Source organism: Malus sylvestris, chromosome 15 (genome assembly GCF_916048215.2).
Source record: "Malus sylvestris chromosome 15, drMalSylv7.2, whole genome shotgun sequence".
NCBI classification, from domain to species: Eukaryota; Viridiplantae; Streptophyta; class Magnoliopsida; order Rosales; family Rosaceae; genus Malus; species Malus sylvestris.
Window position 1 is genome coordinate 14,451,314 of NC_062274.1, and position 15,059 is coordinate 14,466,372.

General features: G+C 37.4%; 2 protein-coding genes and 1 pseudogene across 3 annotated transcripts; 2 read left to right on the forward strand and 1 right to left on the reverse strand.

Moving 5' to 3' along the window:
* Positions 1-597: 597 nt before the first annotated feature.
* On the forward strand, positions 598-4,472 carry LOC126601576 (uncharacterized). The gene is made up of 6 exons (XM_050268305.1): positions 598-902; positions 1,025-1,157; positions 1,449-1,552; positions 2,202-2,346; positions 2,430-2,573; positions 2,686-4,472. The coding sequence occupies exons 1-6, from the start codon at positions 862-864 to the stop codon at positions 4,213-4,215; spliced, it is 2,097 nt and encodes a 698-aa protein (XP_050124262.1). The 5' UTR covers positions 598-861; the 3' UTR covers positions 4,216-4,472.
* A 139-nt stretch (positions 4,473-4,611) lies between these two features.
* On the forward strand, positions 4,612-5,834 carry LOC126601578 (uncharacterized; annotated as a pseudogene).
* Positions 5,835-7,500: 1,666 nt separating this feature from the next.
* On the reverse strand, positions 7,501-9,987 carry LOC126601581 (ras-related protein RHN1-like). Of its 2 annotated transcripts, none has more exons than XM_050268310.1 (8): positions 9,821-9,987; positions 9,265-9,342; positions 8,997-9,164; positions 8,647-8,695; positions 8,452-8,525; positions 8,259-8,352; positions 7,837-7,949; positions 7,501-7,729 (listed from the first exon to the last, which is right to left on the reverse strand). In XM_050268310.1, the coding sequence occupies exons 1-7, from the start codon at positions 9,857-9,859 to the stop codon at positions 7,852-7,854; spliced, it is 600 nt and encodes a 199-aa protein (XP_050124267.1). In that variant the 5' UTR covers positions 9,860-9,987; the 3' UTR covers positions 7,501-7,729; positions 7,837-7,851. The 2 variants fall into 2 exon arrangements, with proteins under 2 accessions (XP_050124267.1, XP_050124268.1); XM_050268311.1 differs by having other exon boundaries at positions 9,817-9,975.
* Between the last annotated feature and the right edge of the window lie 5,072 nt (positions 9,988-15,059).

Below are 15,059 nucleotides of genomic sequence, written 5' to 3' on the forward strand. Positions count from 1 at the left end.
TAATTAAAAGCATTAAAATGAAGTTAAAAAAATAAATAATAATTTAAGCTCAAGGGGTAGGCTAGCGACAGAGAGAGATCATGCCAACCAAAGACCCATCGATGTAATGACCGAGCTGAGGACGTCATCCATTGTCGAGAAACTCCATTTTTTCTTTCCTAGATCGGCTAATCTGTGGACCATCCAAAAAAGAAAATCATTTTTTTCAGACCGATTTCTGATCAATCGGTTAATTGGCCGTTATCAACGCTCTTCATTTTCTTCTGTCAGACCGAAAATGATCATTTCATTGTCGCATGAAAGCAATATATAATTAAAAATAATAATTATTATCAAAAAGGTTAATTAAAAAAATTAAGGAATGTGACCCAAATAAAGCACTTGACGGTCTGGGTCCAGCTCAGCATATTCTATCAACTCCTGGAGGGCTGACTCGTCATTTACCCACCTTGACTTGATTACCCTACGTCCCTCCGGACACCCTCCAGTTGGCCACAAAGTATTCCCTCCAACGACCACGATCTCCAAACCCACCAAATCCGCACTTATTTCCCCAAAACACCCTCCGTAACGTTATAAAAACGGGTCGTTACCCGCGTCAACGTCGGTGTGAAAGGTGAAAGAGCAAGGGCCTTGTTGTCACAAAAGTTCGCTCTCCCATCAGTTTGGTGGCCGAGTGAGAGTTCGAAAAATGTCCTGAAGCGGTTCAGAAAAGCGAGAGCGAGAGAGGAGAGAGAGACACTTCTTCTTCTTCTTTTTCTTCTACTGTTATTGTTCTTGTTCTATTGCACTGCGATTCTGTCAATGCGTGCTCATACATTCTGAGTCGCTGAGTCGAATCGTTCACCGAGTTATTGAAAAATGTTGGACGGGCTGCTGGGCCGTGGATTTGCCTCCAAATGGTTTGCGTTTGCCCTCAGATCTCTCTCCATATACAGTTGCATGATTTGCATCTACCTCTCTATGTATATCAGAATAGAAATATATATATGTGTATAAATATTCTGCATGTTTTGATTTGCAGCAAATCGCTGATTAAATTGACGAAGACTCGGATCGACGTGATACGGAGGAAGAGGAACGCGACGCAGAAGTTTCTGAAGAAGGATATCGCTGATCTGCTCACCAATGGCCTTGATATCAATGCTTTCGGAAGGGTGAGATTGATTGATTACTCTGCTCTTCGATTTTGATTCTTTGATTTCATTTTTTGGGTTTGAATTTTCTGCAATCTGTTTGGTCGCCGAGAAAATTTGTTTTTCTGCCTTTTTGTATTTTACGATATTTGCTCTTTGAAAAGGATAAGAATCGTTGGATTAAATTAAATAAAATGTGCAAGGTTTTTAATTAATCGGAAATCAGACAAAATATGTTGGTGATGTGGACCAAGTTTTGTTTTGCCTACTTGTGCACCTAAAGCAAGAGTATGCTATATTTGGTAAATGCAGGCTGATGGACTCACAGCGGAGTTGATCCTTTCTTCGTGTTATGATTTCGTTGAGCGATGCTGTGATTTGGTGCTCAAGAATCTTTCAGTTATGCAGAAAGAAAGGTACACCTCGTTCTTGAGTGGTTGTGGGAATTTAGAGATTGTTTGCTGCCAAAACCGATCACTCAATTTTCTTTACCTATTTGGCGTGCAACCGCTCTTTTGATATTGGATTGGAACACCTTATACCAATTTTATGCTATTTTAATATGTTTCTTCTCTACATGTTATGGTCAACTTTGTGAATTATTGTGTTATATGATATGCGCATTTGTATAATTTGTGGCTGATTGTGTTAGAAGTCGCAAAAATGGCTGTAGATTTAGTTGACATTTTCTCGTTAAGTGGCTTGATAAGATACGTTGCCCCTGTTGATGAGAAAGGAGACATCAAGTGAGGTAATTTGTTTCGACCAGGGGAAATACTTGTTGGAAAAATATTGGTTTCAGTAAAAATGCGTAAAGAAGTGTGGACATATTGTCACGTGATTGCAATTCTCATAAGCACAACTTGTCTATGGTTCTGCCCCAGATATTTTCAGCTGATTCTACGTCAATGCTCCATTTTGTTTGTTAACCTGATATTATTTCTCTAATATTATGCACATTAGGAAATAATCCAAACAAATTGTTCGGTTTCCTGCTAAAGGAGATGACAGTCCTGTAGTGAAACTCAAGATAACATTCCCTTTGCTACGCTATTTTCTTTGTAGTGATTGCCCTAAGGAATGTAAGGAGCCTGTGTCATCGCTGATGATTGCTGCCGCAAGGTTCTCTGATTTACCAGAGTTGCGTGACCTTAGGCAACTTTTTCAAGAGAGATACGCAAATTCTCTGGAGTATTTTGTGAATCAAAAGGTAATTCTTTATCGACATGCTCATATAGAACTTTATGCATCCGTAACTGCTTTAAGCTAACTTACTGCATTATTAATTGATAGTTTGTTGAGAACATAGCTTCAAAGCCTCCTACACTGGAGAAGAAGATTCAGTTGTTGAAAGACATAGTGGTAGAGTTCTCAATAAATTGGGACTCCAAGGCCTTTGAACAGAGGATGGCAAAACCTCCTCCTGCGTTTACACAGGTATGTCCTACTCTGTTGTTGCCATAACACCTATATCAGATACAATGAGGAATTCATGATAAAAAACATTGCTTTCTCAAATTAAACATCACTTGTGGACTGGACCTTGCAGGACAAGCCAAAAACTTACGGGCCTTCCCATGTTAGTGACGATAAAAGCAAATTGTCTACTGGGAAATCTGCAGGCCCAAAAGGAGAACATAATCTTTTACCCACAGAAAGGAGATTTGATCTTAATGATGCTCAGAAATTACACAAGGAGAAGCTCGGTATTGTATTGAAAAAAGATGATCATGTTCCTGAAACTAGGCATAGACCCTTTGGAATAGAACATAAGTCTTTCAGTGCCAGGGAAGATACTGTCATGGAAAATGATGGCCATGGAATTTTGTTCCGGGAAAGGCAAGAATTGGCTTCTCACAAATATGAAGCATGGAATAGAAAGGAGGACGATCACGTTCATCGGACTAGGCATAGACCCTTGGGAAAAGAACACAAGTCTCTCAGTGCCAGTGAAGATACTGTCATGGAAATAGATGGTGGAAGTTTGTTCCAGGAAAGGCAAGAAGTTGCTTCCCACAAATATGAAGCTTGGAATAGAAAGGAGGATGCTCCCCCAAAGTCAGTTAGATCAGACAGTTCATCTCAAGGAAAAGGACAGGAAAGGGGTCACGAGAGGGAGAACAATGTTCCTAAAAGAGACTTCCATGAAGTTTTACCTCGTGTACAGCCAAGTGTTGCTGGACCTCATGTGAAAAGCAACGGTCAAGGCTTATTTGCTGATGACAATTATGGTGGCAAACAAAATGACGCAAAATTAGGAATTAAAGAAGAAGAGATGCCTAAGTTGAAGCCCCCCTACAATTATGGGGTCCCTCCTCCGTATGTGAAACCGAATGCCAAAGCAAAAGATAGAAAACATGAAGTCAAGGATGGTTCTGGCAGCAAGCGCATCACTAAGGATCCTGTAGCGTATAACATAGCCTTTGTTGACAATATACTCAGAGGGGTAAGCGTAGGATCTGATGATGAGGATGAGAAGCCTGCTGCTACAAAAGTTAATGGTCATGATCATGAGAAGGATTGTGCTCATCGGGATGATGCATCTAGCAACCACATACCAAAACCAAGATCTTCTAGGAGGAGACACTCAAGATCTCGGTCCTCTCACAATGATGCTGGAAACAGTCAAGATACAGAAGTTGCAATCAGAAAAACAAGAAGCAGGAGAAAGGATGAGTCACGACGAGGTCTGCAACTGTTGTTTGATGACGAGCACTATAAGAAGGATGAAGAAGAGAGGAGAATGGACGAGCTTCTGATTCATTACAGTAAAAAGCCATCTAACTTGGACTCAGAATTGTCAAGAAGAAAGTCGAGAAGTCGTCACACACAGCATGCAGGCACTGGTGTTGGTGAATCCCCAAGACACGCAAGCAGAGATGATTCCGAAATGGTTCCAACAGCAGTAAGATCAGTTTCCCTTCCTCATGAACATAGCGGTCCATCAGAGGCACCCAAAGTATTTGCTCGTGCAGCTTCGTTTCAACCCGACAGGTCCAATCCAGCTAAGCATGTGCATCCCAAGCTACCGGACTACGAAGATTTGGCCGCCCAATTTGCAGCCCTAAGAGGAATGTAAAGGGTAAAAGCAAGAATCTTAACTGTATGAGCTCGATGGCGACCATTGTTTCCGGTAGTTGAGTGGCACGGTAGCATCCGACGGTTGGTCTTTTTTACCTCACACTGCATCTAATAAATCATATATTACCGAAATTTCAAATCATTGGAGTCATCATTGTAGAATTTGTTATAGTGTCTTGAGTTTCAATGGATAATTGAGAATGCTTCTTGTCGAGTGGTGTTCATCATAAAATAACAGTTACACACTTTCGGAAATTTTGTCTTCAATCAAGGATAGAGAGGTAAATTTGTAGTTTAGTGTTAGTGCCAAATGACTAATTTGACCTTGATTGTCAGAAGGGAAAGCCTTTACATTCCCCAGGACTATTTGCCCCTCTACATTCCCTTCCCTTGTCACAGGTAACGTACTGTTTCCCGCCAAAACAATAAAGCTGCTCTGTGCTCGGCCTCCAATATAACACCAGGACACTCTTCTCCTCCCTCAGTCCACCACAGTCTAGAGATAGAAAGTGAGGGGGAGAGAGAGAGAGAGAGATGAAGGGCACGTCGAAGGTGATAATGGGGGCAACACTGGTGATGGTGGTGACATAGTCTTAGGCTTGATCTTGGTGCTGCTGGCCGAGCTCTACTGCTCACTCCTCCTCTGCCGCCGCCAGCACAAACCAACAGCTACTCCAACACCGTCGTTGACTCTGCAGCGGCCGCCACAGCCGCTCCTCATCTGCCCTCAACACAGCAGTCTCAAGACCACCCAACCGGCCCTTCTCTCGGCGGCTTCTTAGGTATTCATCGCGCTCCAAGAAGCTACCTTTCCCTACCGGTTTCTTCCAAAGAAGAAGACTGTGCAGGTACAGAGAAGCAGTACTCTCAGCTCCTCCAAGTTTTCGACATCCCGGTCCAAAACCAAGAAATGTTACCAAACACATCTCCCTGCCGTATAGGGATAATTTTGTCAATCCCCTCCCCATCAATTTCTTTTGTAACTTCCCCGCAACCAACCCCAGATGACAAAATTAGTCCCAGTCATGGTGCTAATTGTAACGAAAAAGCTGGTGGCGGCAGCGGCGGTTGCGGTGGTGGAGCTGCAGAGCATTTTGTGTACATTTCCAACGAAGCGATCGGCAGGGCAAGCGAAACAAACACTCCTTTCCAAACGCCGGACATGTCGCCATCAAGGATGGAAATGGGGGTTCTTCTTCAAGCTCCGGGGACGAAGAGGTTGCGCAACGAACCCCCTCAGGTCCGTCAAACCCAATTACCACGCCTCCTTTGACTCCGATGAAGAAGCTCCCTGCGGGGGCTTGCTCTGTTTCTCTCAGAGATGCAAGGTCTTTTGGCACTTCGGGTATTGATTCCAATAGTAACAATGGCCTCTCTTCCTCCTCTGGTTCTCGTTCCACTTCTCCTTAATGGTGATTAATTAGAGCTTTTATATTTCTTCGTTTTTTCATTTTTTTTAATTTTAGTTATATGGTTTTTTTCCGTAGCAAATACGAATTAGGTAGGTTAGTGTATTATATTTGTATCTGGTTTTGTGCATCCAAGTTCGACTCTCTTTTAATTCTCCTCGTAGTTTAGGATATTATATTGTCATAAAGAGATGGGTTTTTTGTGATCTACGTCGGAGAGAATAACTTCCCTACAAGGGTGATAATTTTTTGATAGAGTTGCCCTACTGGAGGAGAAATTTTTAGCTATGACGGGAACACAAATGGTACACCGCGTGTTTTAATAAGAGTGGTGTGAAATTTTATTTTTTAAGTTATTAACTTTTTAGCACACATATCTCATCATTTGCATAGTAACACGTGATGTATCATTCCATGTACCGATCACACTAAAAATTCTCTCCTACCGGAGCAATTCTCATATTGAGCAGGTTTACATTACATGGGTTAGGTATGATCAAATACATAGATCTATTTTTGATAGAGTTGCCCTATTAGAGCAATTCTCTAGGGATAAGGATTGTCTGCCCTCCCACTTTCGGTGCTCTCCGTGTTCTCCTGTTTTGTATGGTCACGGTTAAGCCATATCAACATTTTATATTGTTTTTTTATAGAGATAATAAGACAAAAATGAATAGAAATATAAAATGTTGACGTGACTTAACCGTGATCATACAAACAGGAGGGCATGGAAGTAGGAAGGCAGACAATCCTTGTCCATTCTCTAGAGGCCTCATTTTTCAGATGGACAAATGACGTGGCCGATATTCTTACTTAAGTAGTTAAGTTATTATTAGCTTCAAACGTCTCTATGGCATTTTGAGGGTTGTTTTCACCATGACGAAATATTAAACTAATCACTCAATATTAAGTGCGACGAATGAAATGAGTGACAATTCATGATTAGCATAAGACATCATCACAATAATATCCACATGATGGTAAGTTTTTTTGTAAATGGAAAGACAGTACTCCGATCAGCTTTTCACTGCATGCGTTGGTCATGGCTGGTCCATCCAAGCCATGCCATGCTTGTCTCTTTTCCTTCCCTCCCAAACTGCAAAAGCAGAGAGCCAGAAGTACTTTTCTTGTTTTCACCTGCTTTTGTACTAGTTTATGGAGAAGCAGTTTCATTTCATTTTTCTACACGTGAGAAATTGTGAGAAATTGGATGGGTGTGCACGTGAACGGGAAATGGTGGACTAACAAAAATTCAACAAACAAAAAATACAAATAAAAAAATTATAAAAAAAAAGTCTGTTTTTAAGGGACTTCGATTTGAGATAAACAATGCAATTGAAACCTGCTGGAGGTTTTTGTCCACTTCGGTAAGAATGAGAGAGAGAGAGTGAGAGTGTGTATTTGGTTTGAGATAAACAATGCAATTGAACCTGCCGGATATCTTTATCTATTTTATCACATGACAAATCAAACCTGCCGGATATCTTTATCTATTTTATCACATGACAAATCATGTAACGAGAGAGATGTGTAGAGCAAAATAATAGAACAGTTACAGCCAATAATATCTTTCCGTTGTGCACTGATGAACAAACTAACAACAAGAGGAACTTCGCCAACCCCGTTGTGTACCTCTCTCTCCGCACGAGAGAAAAACATACAATCAAGTTTTTGGACAATTGTTCCAACACCACACTTCATGTGTTGATGACAGTGTTAGGAACAACTGTCTCATTACTCGAGGGCACATGAGTATATCTCATGGGACGGGGATATATAGGTAGGTTATTTTTCAATCTTTGGTGGCGAAATTTTATTGATCTTTCAAGCTACACCAAGAAAGCGTAGATTGTTTTATTCACCGTCATGGCACGTTTTAAGTGTGAAATTTTGCTTCTCATAATAATTATGTTCCACAATCACTCTTTAACATCAATTAACATAATGAAATAATTCTTATAATTTGTACAACATAAACAAAGGAAATTCATATCTTGTAGCAGGTTGGCAGAGCTTGCAGATGGATATTCATTTCTGATACAGCCATAGTTTTAGTTAGTTTCTCCATCTTGTTGAACCATGTCCTTGAAATTGTTCACAATCCTGTTAAAAGAAGTTTAGTATCTTTGTAATCGTCGAATTTAACAGAAAATAAAACACGGTGACCAAAATTGAAATCGAGGCAAGATACAGCGAATGAAAATGCATACCGAAATCATCAAGACTCAAGAGCAACAGAACATTCTCCTGCTGTTTTGAGGTGATCTGCTATGCAGTTTTATCCCAGATTGACGAGAAGGGCTAGCTTTGGCCAATTTTTTTGCTGCAAAAAAAGACTTGTTTTCATAAGCGTTTTTCAAAAATATTTGCTAATGGACTGATGGAATTGGATCATACAACTCGAATACTGCCCAATTGATTTCAAATCAAGCGGAAAACTTGGAATACTTATTATTCCAAACATTATATAGGGTGGGAGACGTGGGCGTAGCCACATTAGTCAATTAGAGCGGATATTCTCCCTCTATGCACCCGAGTTTGAATCCTCTTCCCCGCAATTTAGATTAGTTTAAAGTAGAATATCACTTCTATCGGAAAAGAAAAACATTATGAAAGGGTGATAAGTATGTACCTATTTCATAGAAGAGCTCATTGACATTCTGTGCAGTTTTTGCAGATGTTTCAAGGAAAACCAAACCATTTTCCTTGGCATATTGCTCACCTTCCTGCAGTCAAAAATAAATTCAAAATATAAATTTCATGAGAAAAACTTGAAGAATCAATAAATTACATGTACAAAATGTGTCCTGGTGAAGAGTGAATACCTCAGACCCTACTTTTCTCTTATCTTCCAAATCAGCCTTGTTACCAGCCAAGAACATTATTAAGGTTGGATTTGCTGATTTGAAAAATATTGAACAAATTTCAGTTATCTTGAACAAATATCAAACTTCATTCGAATTGATGCGAAAACTAATTGAAAATGAAACTTTTAAGTACAAAAACTGGCATGCATTCACCTTGTCGTTGCACTTCTAGAACCCATTTTTTCGCCCGAAGGAATGAATCCTGCAGCAAACACACCACATATTGAACATAAGAGATATCATTAGTGAAGCGTTGTTAAATCATTCGACAAATAACAATCCAATCCAATCCTAGGTACCAAACGAGCCAAGTATTATCCGAAGTTCTAGAGGTTGAAGCTGCTTAAAGGAAATCTTTCTGTTGCTAATCAGTGAGCATATTAAGCTGCAGCAGCCATTTTGGATTACCAACAAATGTTCAGGGCATTATGTGACAAACATGAACATGAGAAGACCTAGCAACAAACGTGACGATAGAAACTGTTCTGGACTAGTCTCCATACCATGCTTGTGATATCGTACACCACAACAGCTGCAGCAGCACCGCGGTAGTACATTGGAGCCAGGCTGTGGTACCGTTCCTGGCCGGCGGTGTCCCATATATCGAATTTGATAGTAGCTTCGTTTAGTGACAGAACCTGAGTGAAGAAAGCTGCTCCGATTGTTGATTCCTGCATTTATACAGTACTCATATTAATTAAAAGCCATGAACAAATATTCTAGTATTCTACATTTTGTACATAGAAATTAAGATTTGATCCAAAGTGAAACCTGGTACTCCAAAAATTTTCCAGTCACAAATCTCAATACCAAACTTGTTTTCCCAGTTCCCATGTCCCCAAGAAGTACCTGGAAACAATCATAATAACGAAGTTAACCAATTTACAAAAATTTCAATGCGAAATTATATTTATTGATAAAATGTGACAATTTTAACAATCTAATAGCTAAGTGAATAGAAGAAGCATTTGACTCCTTCATGCATGCTCTACTTGGCTCGGGGGTATAGAGCTCGGTTGGTAGAGCTCCGCTCTTGCAATTGGATATTTTGCCTACTAATATATATTTACATATATATATATATATATATATGTAAATATCTGCGAGAATCCTAATTCAGGAATCATCGCTATAATCAATCCTAAGAGTCATATCATATATCATCGTGGATGGTGCTCATCAAGTTAATCAGAATCATATCAAAACTCAATTAACCTCACAAAATTACTAAGGACAATAGTAATTAGCAATAACTCAATAGATCATGCATACAACTAATTAAGCGAATAAAAGAAAAAAGTAAAAATAAAAAGGAAGACATACCCACCAGCTTGGCTTGTATATTCTTATTGCCGGTTCTCGCCATGGATCTTTCTCGATTAAAATTACTTCCAACTTTTTTCTCGAAAATTCAGGAACAACTGAGACAAGATTTCTTCGTTTGAAAGTGATAACTTAGCAAAGGCACTTATGAGCCCCCAGAGAGAGAAGAAAACCAAAAGATCAAACTGACTGGTAGTTTGTTCCTTGACTGGTAGTTGTTTTCTAGCTGCCTTTTTTTTTTTTTTTTTTTGTATTTTTGGCTGTTAATTATTCCTTTTTTCTTTGCCATTTTTATTTAGCTTGTTACTTTCAATGCATGGTGGATCCAGTCAGATGAAGAAGGAACACTCGGGCATCATTGACATTTTCTTCTAAACTTATCCAATTTTTCTTAACCCGTATGACATGCCGTGCGTTCATACATCAATAATCGCATTTAGGTCTGTATTTACGATTTAGATCTGTTAATATCTATTTCGTTTTTTAAGAGAAATAACGTCTTCTTTTTTTTGTCCAAAAAATGACTTTTGTTTTGTTTTCACTTTTTGTGTTTGCCACATGTGTAAGCTATATTAAAGTGAAAATGAAAAAAAAAAATTAAATGGTTAGTAAACGGATCTTTCAATCATTGGATTCTCACATATAAACCCGAAATCAAATAATCAATTCTTTTATATATATGTATGCAAACATTATTAAGGGAAAACTCGAGTGAGAAGTACTATTCTCACTCGAGTCACTAAAAAAAGTCTCAATTTTTTAAAAGAGCTAGTATTATTAAAGGATAACCAATCAGTAAGTCATTTTATTGCCAATTTAGAGTCTAGTAGACGAGAAAATCCGTTATGAAACTGGTGGTACATTTACTTGTGTCTATTTTGTTGAGTGTGTTTAGATGTACATAGACATATTCACAGTTTAAGATAGATTTACGATGAGTGATGTAGACATAAATGGATACATCCCAAGGTAGATTAATCAAACCAAAATGCAGTTCTTGGAGCTTAAATTAAGTTCAGATGAGTAATGCGCAATAGATAAAAGAAGAATCATAACAAGCCAGCCGACTTGCATTGTTGAATTTCATATATATATATATATGCTATCTTGATAACTTAAAAAGGTCATCGCTATCATCGAACGAAAACGAAACTTGAAGGGATTGGATTAGGGAAGGTGTTAGGCACGGACAAGGATTGTCTGCTCTCCTTGTTCCTGTACCCTCCTGTTTTGTGTAATCACGGTTAAGTCACGTCAACATTTTATATTGTTTTTTTTATAGACATAATAGGACAAAAATGAATAGTAATATAAAATGTTGACGTGGCTTAACCGTGACTACACAAACATGAGGGTATGAGAGGGCACGAGAATAAGGAGGGCAGATAATCCTTGTCCGTTAGGCACCACCCCAAATTTCAAAAGAAAATAAAAACTAAAGAAGGTTGGTGGGGTATCATTTCATACAAATTCCTACAAGGATATAATTTATAAAGATAAGATAACATAATACAAGGATATATATAACCGTGTAATTCAAGTTGAAATTGCTGTAGTATGAGACAGCGCATGCATAGCCTGGTATGTTTGTGTTTGATTTCAAAGATGTATTTGAAATTAACATTACGTACATAGAAAAATGGTTTCTTCTAAGAAGAAATAAATTGTATGAACATTCACCGTCTTGCAGAAGCAAACTATCACTAACAAGCATTCTTTGGTTTAAAGACTATCCCTTTATTTTGCCGACTTTGTAATTGATGACTAATTCCAAAATCTTGGTTCTTTCTGACTATCTTGCGCGGATTTTGAGAACAAGACTATTTTGGTAGACTAATGAACAAGCCTTATGAATAATTCGACTTGTCTAATCTATTATCATCGTTTCCTTTAAAAACAAAAAGAAAAAAAATTGCCAATTTCATTAGCTTGTGAAAATCAAACAAGCTCGCAACAAACAAACTGCCAATTTCAGTTTCTACACATTAAAAACGATGCAATGGTCCTGTAATTTGTATGGATGAAGAAGTTAACCTAGTTAAGTCGGAAACAACAAGAATACATATCAAGTAGTCATGAACAACCCATATCTTCAATATGGGCTCATGTCATGCATGGCTAAGACAATATATATAAACAGACCCCTTAAAGGAAGAGATTTTCATTTTTATCAAAAATGGGAATTAGTTGTGGAACCACTTCACATCGAACTTCAACTATCCAAACTATCTACTTTGTAAGTTTCAATATCATAGATCATCCTTACAAAAAATCAATTCAATCCGAAACTATTTGCTTATTTAATTATCACGATAAAATTTCAATGTTTTCTTTAGACCAAAGTGTGTCAATTTTTTTGAACTCAATTAGATGTCTCAAATATTTCTGATTTGGCTAATATTTTACAAAGATGATTTAGGAAATGAAACTTGAAAAATATACGGTTTAGCTCGTTAAAGTTTAATGTTGTCAGACCGATGACAATGAAAAGCTCTTGCTCTTAAGCAATAATGGGAGATGCCAATTCTTTTTGACTTCGGGTAGGGAGAGCACATGTATGGACCATGTATGGTCTGGTGTAAAATAGCAAATTAATCAGAATGTATGCTACGTGTGCAATCAGCATATATATATTGCATATACTTTATAATCCCTCCCACATGGAAGCCTCATCTTCATGCAACCACTAGCTATTATACCCATTCACCTTACCGACCTCAACATATCACCCTTTTTTTTATCTTCAAGTCTCCTTCCACATCAACTTTTCTTCTAACGACAGAAGTCATGAATCGACAAGTTTGAAATAAGAGAGAGGAGGAGTTGAGATAAGATCAATTATTTTCCCCACAACTAATTTAATCCTAAATTTTCAAGTACATTACAATTTACAAGGTGGGGAGGGTCATCTATGATTTCTTTCTTATTACGTATGTGTTAGTACACTCAAGGGAAAAAAATATTAAAAATAATTTTAATCACTATGTATTAAGGAACATAAAAAAAGTCGGGAATCAAAATATTCTAATTCCCATTACAAACAAAAATAGTAAACATTTCATGATTTGCCTTTCACTTTTTCTTTTAAAACAGTATTGCCTTTCACACTGGTGAAATGTTATTATATGAGGAGTTTTGAATAGGCTCAAAACTCTTAACTTAAGTGGGTGGATTATGGAATCCATCTCATGATCTTGTCCTATTCTCTTCTCTAATACATGATTATTTTTGTTTTTTTGTTTTTGGTAAAAATGATTCATTTATTTAGAAGTTGAGATAATGACTCCTCATCTGTTTTTAGCCACCCTTTTCAACCTTTAGACCGGATTAGCATAACAACCAAGGGTTTAGAGTCTATTAACTTCGTGAAAAGCACAGATGTAGGTTAGAAACAACAAACAAAAAACAAAATTAACTTATTTATGAATAATTTTTTTGTAAAACAATTACGTTGTTACATGATATCATTAATTATGATAATAGAATATAAATGAATGATATAACTAATATTCCATGCACCTATCTGATAATATTAATGTTGTGAGGATCTTAGGAATCCTTCAATCACTTCAGTTCATCGTACATCGTACGGTCAGAAATCATTATTAATTTTTTATTTAAAATTGAATATAAATAATACCTGACGAAAATTGGCCGAACGATGTACGATGACCACATTATATAGACATTTAACATTATAAATGAATCACATGACAGTACGAAAAGACAAATTCTTAATTTGGTTTCTAGAGAGACAAATAAGGGTAGGAATCAAAGATATAGCTTGATTGCCTTACTAGATCGCTTCTGACCGCACACTCTTCGAGGATAAAATCCCTTTTTTTTTCCCTTCTTTCCTCCTATATATAAAGGCAATCTGGCAATAAATTTATATAAGCTTTTCCTTCATTAGTATCACTATCCTCTATCAAAACATGGCCTCCCATGGCAGTGGCCTGAAAGTCTCAACAACTCCAGAAAATGGTGGCAACGCAGAAGCTGCATCAATTACTTCACAAAAAGGTCAATGTCTGTGCTCACCAACGACACATCAAGGCTCATTCCGGTGCCGGTTTCACCGGTCCACGTCATCGGTTTGGATGAAGCGATCAAAGTCCATGCCTACCAATAATAACTCAGAGGCTTCTTTCTCTCCCACATCAGTACTTGATCAGTCTACTTAGTTAACTAAGTCCGCAAAAAAAGTTTGTTGTTGCATCCTTTTCATTAATCCAACTATTTATAGAAGTTGTACGTATATATACAAATAGGTATAATGAAAATCTTGTCTCTGCTTGCTTAATTCAGGTGTAAATGTTTTTATATGAATATATGATGGATATATACAAGTGTTATACTTTTATCTTTATTAATTAGTACTTCTCTTCTTCTTGAACAATCAGAGCACATATATAGGGTTTAGGGTTACCAAGGATCCAATTTTTCATCAAAATAGTACTAAGTACTCTTATGGTAAAATTACTTGAGAAATACTTATAGTCAGGATTGGCCTTGACATGTGCAGGTGGTGTCACCGTACAAAACTCTCAATTTTTTATTTATTTTAAGTGTATATTTGTGTCGCACAAAATTGTAAATCGCTCATTGCAATTAATTATTCTTTTGATATATGAAGTGTATTGGCTATTATATGAAAAAAAATTCAATGTGGCAGTGTTAGAAATACGGTCCGGTACACCAAATGTCATAATACAAGTGGTTGTATACTTGAAAAAAAATTTCCAACCACTTGTATTATGACACTCGGTATGCCTAACCATGTTCCCGAGGCATTGAAAAATCTCTCCATGTATACTGCCTCCCTTCATTTTTCTCCTTTTTTCTAGACCATAATATGGATATCTGATTGAGATGAGTTTTGTAGGGCTGTGATTTTAGTCAGTTTATGTATATCATATTCAATAATAGGAACTGATTTTTCATACGATATCTTAGCCCATGGTATTGGATGGTTGCGTGCCGTCACATCCTCCTTACTCTCATCTCAAATTTTCTTGGATTCACATGAATATCAAGGTTCCAAATATATATTAATCTAATCCATGCAATTTTTTTTCTAATTATTGTAGGCGCAAAAGGAGTGGTAATGAAAACACCCATTCCAAAAAGAGAAAATTTAAACCTGAATACAACATGGTAATAAAAACACTCATTTTATATTAGCTGACATAACACATTATTTCACTCGAAAATCTTAAAAACAATTTGAAAAAACAATTATG

What these genes read in the sequence shown, in the direction of transcription:
- LOC126601576 (XM_050268305.1), top strand. Translation starts at nt 862, where the DNA reads ATGTTGGACGGGCTGCTGGGCCGTGGATTTGCCTCCAAATG. An exon ending in CGTGGATTTGCCTCCAAATG is followed by an intron (nt 903 to 1,024) that starts GTTTGCGTTTGC and finishes TTTGATTTGCAG; the next exon opens with CAAATCGCTGATTAAATTGA. An exon ending in AGTATTTTGTGAATCAAAAG is followed by an intron (nt 2,347 to 2,429) that starts GTAATTCTTTAT and finishes ATTAATTGATAG; the next exon opens with TTTGTTGAGAACATAGCTTC.
- LOC126601581 (XM_050268310.1), bottom strand. Translation starts at nt 9,859, where the DNA reads ATGGCGAGAACCGGCAATAAGAATATACAAGCCAAGCTG. An exon ending in AGAATATACAAGCCAAGCTG is followed by an intron (nt 9,343 to 9,820) that starts GTGGGTATGTCT and finishes GATTGTTTCCAG; the next exon opens with GTACTTCTTGGGGACATGGG. An exon ending in GAAAATTTTTGGAGTACCAG is followed by an intron (nt 9,165 to 9,264) that starts GTTTCACTTTGG and finishes GTATAAATGCAG; the next exon opens with GAATCAACAATCGGAGCAGC.